This window comes from Crocodylus porosus, unplaced genomic scaffold, assembly GCF_001723895.1.
Source record: "Crocodylus porosus isolate Cpor-Errol unplaced genomic scaffold, CroPor_comp1, whole genome shotgun sequence".
NCBI classification, from domain to species: Eukaryota; Metazoa; Chordata; order Crocodylia; family Crocodylidae; genus Crocodylus; species Crocodylus porosus.
The window spans coordinates 45,505,526-45,513,378 of record NW_017728907.1 but is presented as its reverse complement, the minus strand read 5'-3'; the positions used below and the strand labels follow the sequence as shown (position 1 = coordinate 45,513,378).

The 7,853-nt window shown below is 52.7% G+C and overlaps 1 protein-coding gene across 9 annotated transcripts in view; it reads right to left on the bottom strand.

Moving 5' to 3' along the window:
* The window catches only part of ST3GAL3 (ST3 beta-galactoside alpha-2,3-sialyltransferase 3), a 245,686-nt gene that overhangs the window by 59,436 nt on the left and 178,397 nt on the right, over positions 1 to 7,853 (bottom strand). For all 9 annotated transcript variants that reach the window (XM_019531293.1, XM_019531289.1, XM_019531295.1 and 6 more), the window contains one exon: positions 1,521 to 1,584. In XM_019531293.1, the coding sequence (XP_019386838.1) occupies positions 1,521 to 1,584 (64 nt within the window). The remainder of the gene's footprint in view (positions 1 to 1,520; positions 1,585 to 7,853) is intronic.

Below are 7,853 nucleotides of genomic sequence, written 5' to 3'. Positions count from 1 at the left end.
ACCCTTCGACCTCGTCATCCCTTGGGGCGCTCTGGTGAACAGATGTTCCCCCAGATCCTGGTGGTCACCCCTGATAAACTTACAGGTGGCCACTAGATCACCCCGAGCCTGCGCTTTTCCAGGCTAAAGAGCCCCATGGCTCTCAGCCTGTCGTCGTAAGGTCTGGTTTCCTGACCTCTGATCATGTGCGTGGCTCTTCTCTGCACCCTCTCAAGCTTCTCCACATCCTTTTTGAATTGTGGAGCCCAAAACTGGACGCAGTACTCCAGCTGCGGCCTCACCAAGGCCGAGTACAAGGGGAGAATGACGTCCTGGGATTTTTTCGAGAAGCATCTATGGATGCAAGCCGGCGTTTTGGTCGCTTTACTAGCCGCAGCATCGCATTGCAGGCTCACGATCATCTTGTGGTCAATGATGACCCCCGAGTCTCTTTCTTCCGTAGTGCTATCCAACGTAGCACTGCCGAGTCTACAAGGATGCTGCAGGTTTTTTCTCCCAAGGTGGAGAACCTTGCATTTTTCAGTGTTAAACAATTAATAGATCAATAGATTTCGCAGCGCTTAAGGGGAGAAGAGACCATTAGATCATCAAGTCCAACCTGTCATCTATCATAGACCATTATATCTTTCCCGGCTACCCCTGTATCATCATCAGCTAAAGCATCTTCCAGAAACCCATCCAGGCTTGACATGGAAGCATCACAAGGACCCACCAGTTCTCCTGGGAGGTCCAGCAGCTCACCAGTACTGCTTCCCCCCTCTCCAAAGGCACTTATACACCATAATCAAATCACCCACTCCCATTTCTGCCTGTTCAGTTATGAGACTGAGCTCCAGGTACTTTTCTTCAGGCCTCAAAAGCCTATTTAGGCTCTCTCCCACGCCCTCTCCAGCTTTTCACGAGGGAAGCATTAGGCTCCGTCTCCTGATGGAAGGTGTAAGGGTAACCTGCAAGCCCCATCTCCCAGTCCAGTGGAGCAGCTGTGAGCAGGAATCTGTAGGGACTGCCGGGAATTTTCTACAGGGAGCTCTATGCTAGGACAGGGAAGTCGAAAGGAGATCATTCTGAATGCACACCCTGCAGCATGCCAGCCCAAACCCCCATCCCCCTGTTGAGGGTCCCAGTCACATCCCAGCTGGAAGTGAGAGGCATTAGTGAGATCTGGACAAGCTTGCCCCCCTCTCTGTCTGAATACCCTGGTCTGAGTCTGCTGGTGGAGGGACGGGAGGAGGGGACAACGGGTTACAGTGCTTGCTGAATCTCAGTCAGTCACTTGTTTGACAAGCTGGCAGCGGCAGGCAGTGTGACACATTTTGCAGCCATAGATCAGGATAAGTCTAAATGTAAATGTTGGCTCCTGAGGTTGTGACCTAACCAATTGCCAGCGTTAGCAGGCTCGCTGGGACAACAACCCCATCTCCTGTTCCCAGCCCACTGAGGCAGGCCCCTGAGGGCTCATTCTGGAAATGTGAGGAGTCGTGGCTATTAGCTCCCTCTGTTCCCGAAAGATCTGATCTTACCTGTCAAGGGCTGGAGTTAGACGGTAATCTTTGGTTGCTGCCAGGATGGCTTTGATCAGATTATCTGGGGAGAAAGGAGAGGAGGTGTTAGGAAGGTCATCCTGCTTCAGATGAGCTCTCCCCTCTAACGAGGATGGTGTGTAAATCTAATACAGCGCAACTCACACAGAGGGGTGAGAGAATGTGCACTTTTGGAGCAAAGACAGCCCACTTCCAATGATCAGGAGTTATGAGGCCATGTAACTGCTGGTACCCCAGACCCTCCATGTGATTTAATATATGAATATTTCTATGAATATCAACTCAAATCCTGGCAGATTCTGTCCCAAAGCCAGAAATGACATGCCAGTTACAGGCTAACTGTTCCTGCTGGCCCCAGCAGGGCGTGGGAGTGGAAGTAACCCTTGTGCAGTCTACCTCATCTTGAGCCTTGCTACAGGGGCTGGAAGATTTGACTTATGCCAATGCAGACTTGCCTCTGAATTCAGTCCACAAATGGTAGAAGAAGGTTTATTACAGACAGACAGAGCTGGGAACGTTAAAGCAGATTAGCTGGTTTGACAGAAACGTGTCTAACGAGCACCCTTGGATAAGTGGTGCCTCTGCTGGTCCTGGAATAAAGATATTTTGGGCCTGGTGTATGTACACATCCCCTTTCTAACCAGGGTTTAGTGAGCAGCTGAATGCAGTACCACTTTTCTGCCACTGATTCAATGATTCAATCTTGGGATAACTTTACAGATGTATTTTCTGATATCCTGGGCCCAGTTGTTTCTACCTCTTACCTAGGAAACTTTTAGCATCTATCCCACAGGACAGCGGATATCTGTACAACTGCACTTTGTCCTGGGATAAAGTGGCTTACCTCTGGATGAATGCAACATCTGTTTGCAGCTATGTTAGTGCCTACAGGACACAATCAGGATCAGGACCCCACTGGGCTGCTGTCATTATACTGGCATAGGGCTGGAGTGTTGCTGAAGCCACAACGGTCCAGAAAATATGAGGTGGGGGTATTTTGGCGGCTATCTTTTACTGCAGTGGTTCTCGACATTTTTTGTACCAGGACCCATTTGTAAACTTCAATGGCCAGTCTCGACCCGGTGCCCTTCACTCCTGACCCACCTCCTAGGCCCCAGTCCCCCAGCGTGTGGGGAAGGGGGGTGGGTGCCGGGGACAGGCAGTAGGTGTGTGGGACATGGGGGGACCCCAAGCAGCCCCCTGCAGGGTGGAGCACTGCCAGCCTGCAAGGGAAAACCCAGTTTCTCACGTTTTTCTCCTTTGAAAGAGAATCAATTTTAAAAGATTTTTGAAATATTTTTAAAGTCTGTTTGTGACCCTTTCATATATTCTTGTGACTTTTGTGTCAAGATCCACAGGTTGAGAAACACTGTTTTACTGGACCAACTGCATACCCTGGGAGAGATGCTGACCTCTCTCTCAGCAAGGGGTGTAAGCTATCCTAGCTGAGGGGACCCTTTTGGGAGCAGGCTGGGTGAAAAGAGTGGTTTCTCAGTTTTCCAAGGTGCTCGTGCACAGCTGGGACTGGAGGAAAGACACTCTGTGCCCAAAAGCTTGTCTCTCATCTCTCCCAATGACGGTGGCAATTCACTGCCCGCAACGATAACAGAGGAACAAGCTGGAGTGGCCAGCTGGGCGCAAGTCACTGGGCTGGCTTGCTGGCTTGAGGTGAGAGTGGTTCAAGCAGAAAATCCTCTCCTACAACTGTCATGCCGCAAACACGAGGACCTGCATTCATGGGTAACAAACAGGTCCCTGGCTGGCAAGTGGCAGCGGTAGCTGTGGGGTACCGGACTGGCAAGCTGCACGTGCCTTCACAGGTCTGGGGTTCTCGGAACAAGGCATCAGTGGAAGCAGTGTATCCTCCCAGGCCCTGCACTGCCAAGGCAAGCTGGAAATTTACTGTGGGCATCAGACAGCCCGGAGGAAGGAAGGAGCTGAAGCCAAGCTATTGCCTTGTTTTGTTTTTTCCCCTTTAAATAGCAAACTAGCTGATTTTCCCACCAGAACATCCCTTTTCACTGCCCTCTGCTTCCTCAGAAGGATTCCTGCTGCCCCAGTCTCAGCAGCTGCCCACAGATGACCTCTCCAGCACCAACGCAATCCCAGGCACTCCTCCCTGTAGCAGCGCTGGGTTACGGTGACCCCAGACAGCACCGCACCACAGGGCCCCACTTGGCATCGCTCATACTTTGAAATTCAATGGAAAGCTTCTGTAACAGTGGCTGCGATTCCCATGCAGCTTCCCAGAAAAGAAAGCAAAGGGCTGTCTCTTGAGGACTGCAGAGTTCGCTGCCAGCGTCTCAGACTGCAGATCCACCCAACTCCCCCATCCTTTTCTTGGATCAGTTTTACTCAGGAGTGCTGGGCACCTCCACACCACACTGAAACACATTTCTGACTCTTGTGGTCCAATAATCCCTCATTTCCCTTCTCTTTCCCTAAAACTCAGCACCCTGCCTTTGGCAGAGGCTTGGGACTGGGCCAGCTCAGGCACTCAGGAGAAGTAAGTGGGCATCAAGAACCCAGCTCGGGAACCAAGATTAGATGCTGAAACTCCTGAAAGGATGATCCAAAGAAGGAAATGAAATAAAAGATGATGGTGGGATGCTACAGCCGGCAACCAAGGCTGGCCAGGAGGGATGCTCTGATGGACACCCGGCACTGGTCTGCCCAGCATGCAGCATCCCAGAGCTTCCCAAGCGATAGGCCCAGGACAGAAACACCAACCTGAGGGTCTTCCCGACAGGAGGAACCGTTCTGTGAAGGACAAACTACCTCCATGTTCGCACTGAGCTGCTCTAGTTAGTGCCTGAACTGTTCTCTCCGCCTGTCCATGCTAGTGCTGCCCCACATGCCTGCCGTTCCAATGCATTTGGTGCCCATCCCCACCTTCCTGACTCAGCTCCCAAAATCCACATGACTGGCACAACACGGGCAGTACCACTGCCCACCCTCTTATCCTGCCTACTGTCCTCTCCTTCGGCCCATCTGGATAAAAGGGGAGCTCATGCTCCAAAACCCACTCAAGCCCTGACCCTCCTGGCCTGCCAAAAACGGCCCAGCCGGTGCCGACTGTGCTGGTATTCCTGAAAAGCATGCGGGCTCCTGCCAGGAAACACACTCAGTGCAACCAGCTCACTTCGCGCCCATCCAGCAGCCCCTGGAGAGCCCCAGTTTTGATGCTCGCCTGTGACCTGGGCTATTCACATGCTGCATCTTCTCCTGTGGGTTCTCTGGGCTTGTTCTTCTTGCTTTGTGGTAGCGAGGCCCGAGAGGGAAGCCCTGGCCTGCCCTCAGATGCCAATTAGATTTAAATGTCATGAACAGAGCAACAGCTATTTGTGCAGCTGATCATGGAGCTCATGAGCACCCCAAGTTACCAATAAGAAGAGCTTGGGCTCTTCAAATGCCCGACTGCCAAGTGCACCAGTGCAATGCTGCGTGTCCCAGACACCACCTCGGAAAACAGCCACTGCTCTTGGTTTTGGCTGTTTTTGGTTCCTGTTACATGAAAACCCACTGGAGTGGCCTGGTTTGCTGGACAGCCTCTGACTCATTTTCCGAGGATGCTGGCAAAGCGCCTTTGCTCCTGGCGGCCCGGAGGCGCAGAGCTGCTGCGTGACACCTAGGTAGTGAGGGGAAGAAACACAGGGACCGCCCCTGAACCAGCTGCATTTGTTTATGAGTCCTGACCCCGCACTTCCCTCTGACACTGCTGGGTTGAGACAAGGACCCCCGCCCCCCCAGCACACACCCCTCACTGGCAGCCACTATCCTCCCCACCATGGAGCCACAAGGGCTCTTCTGTTTGGAAAGGAGACAAACGATTCAGTGACTCGCTGGCTGGACCACAGCAGCTCTGTGGAGGTGCAGGCACAGAGCTCAGCAAACTACCTGCATTTCCAAGGTACGCCTGAGGCTCTCTCATCCCAGCATGGAAGGTCTCCATTGCCACTGTAGAGCCTCACGCAGAACAGGAGTGTTGCACCCCTTTGGCAAGTGAAGTGCCCAAGGGAAATCCTGTCTTCAGATATGCAGACACAGATCAGACGTGCACACTTCCCACAGGCACCGGTTTCAGAGAAGCGCAGATCCTTGGTCTCAGAGCTGTCGGGACTCTGAGGCCTGCCGTGCAGATGAGGCGTGGAGTCTGCGAGCGTCTTCCTGGAGCGAAGGCAGACAGCGCTCTTCCCTGAGGACAGCTCAGTGTTTCCCTTTCTGTCACCCACCCCAGCAGCCTGAGAAGCCACCTGCCTCAGTCAGGAAACCCCACACGAGGGTTTCCAGGACAGGGTGTTTTGAGCAAGCACTGCCAGCCTGCAGCTGGTGCTTAGTGAGGCAGCTCCCGCGGGCACAGCACTGCCAGCGTGCTGCGTGTTTTACCAGCACGAGCATTCAAGCATGGCACTCCTCCCTGCACAGCACCCGAAACGCTTGTTATCTCTAGCCAAAGCATCAGGTATCACACACCACAATCCTAAAAATATGTGGCTTTTATACAGACCCTTCTGAGCACAGAATCTTAGGGCCAGAAGGGACCTCAAGGTCACCTGGTCCAAGCCCTGCAGAGATGCAGGAGTCACGGCCCCAGCCAGACCACAACAAGCTGGACAGACACCTGTGAGTTCACACTCACAACCGCCTGCCACAAGGCAAGCGAGTGACTTCCTCCTCTCTCACAGGGGTAGATATTGAGACTGAAAGAACAGAGACTGACCAGAAGCCCCAGTGGCGGAGGCAGGAGGAGAAGCCAGAAGCCCTGTTCCCTTGCTTCGAAAACCTCATCCTAATTCTTCCTCCTCTGTCTGTGTTCTGACCCAGTGCCAAATTAACAGAAACAGGAAGAAAGAGATCAAACCATTAACCTCCAGCCCCTGCTCCCTACCTAGCGGGGCAGGGGTACATCAGAAAAGCAAATCACCCAGGACACTATTTCTAAGCCCATACCCTTGCTTGCTGTTGCCCTTTCCTGTCACTTCTCACATAGACAGCAGATGCCGGGGAAGGGCCCTGCTCCTGTGTCAATCGATCGCCATGTGCACCCGTCCTGCTGCATAAGCAGAGGAACGCTTTGAACACATTTTCCCTTCATCTGGTGTAGGAGTTACCTAGACTGCAGCATATTAGCCAAGAACCTCAGGTGCCACAATATATTCTGCCCCGTCTGTCTCCAGAATACGGCAGGATTCAAAGGCAGGGCAGCATGGGGTGGCTTCTGGGCACCAAGTGCATCTTGACTTTGGGCTGACCTTGAAATCAGCCGATTCTGGGTAAAAACTAAAATCAAACAGCAAGGAAATGAGCAGGCAATGCCCACACTAAGAGAAGCCACCTTGGTTTGCCTGCTGGCATTTCTACCCATACTATCTGCATGGACGAGCAAAGAACTTCACAGGGATGTCAACGTTTATGGAGGGCGGTTTCTGACCCAGGAGCTCTGGAAATGGGCCCTCAGAAAGTGGAGAAGTTCTTGCCCATCAGGGTCACTGCTGTGCCACTTCCTGCTGCTCTTCCAGGGCTCGCCGGCACACCGCTAAGAGCACTCACGGCATCGAGCTCCCCTGCCAGGCACCCTCCTTGCAGCACAGCCACGCACAGCTTTGGTTCGAAGCAGACGTCTGGTTTTTGAACTCGTGCAGTAGTCTGCCCCAACCAATCATCAGAGAAGAAGAAACAGTTACCAGATTTGCCCTTTCGAGTCCTTTTTGAACAGAACTAAGGATATCCCACCCCTGCACTTCTTTTTTGTTATGGGAGGAGTGAGGCAGGGCCCACATGCTGCTGGGAACAGACAGCAATGCAGCAGCTTGCCCTGTCACAGGGCAAAGACAGCAAGGCGATCTAGCAGGCCAGACCAAAAGCCAGGTGAGATTCCTGTGTGCAACAACGTGGCTTCTGCAGAGACAAAGGCTGGGGGAAGAGATCTAGAAAGAGCTATAAAAGGAGAAATGAGTACAGTGGTCCACTGCAAATTGCAGTTGTGATGTCTAAGTGTATCTGTGTTTTATCAGAGATAAAAATATTCTTCATGCCAGGAAGCCAGATGTGGAGGCGAGACGCTCTGCAACTAGAGGAATGCATGGGGAAGGAAGGAGAGAAGGAGGGGAGGGGAAGAAAGGGGAAAGGGAGCTTTGAATCAGAAAGGGCTCTGATGAGTCAGCTTTAGCAGGCCCTGGACTTCTCTACTTTCACCAAGACTACATCATCTTGAGAGGCTGGATACCTTCAAGTCAGCCAGCCCTGACAACCTACACCCCAGGGTACTCAAGGAGCTGGCGAGCATCATAGCTCAGCCCCTGGCACGGCTCT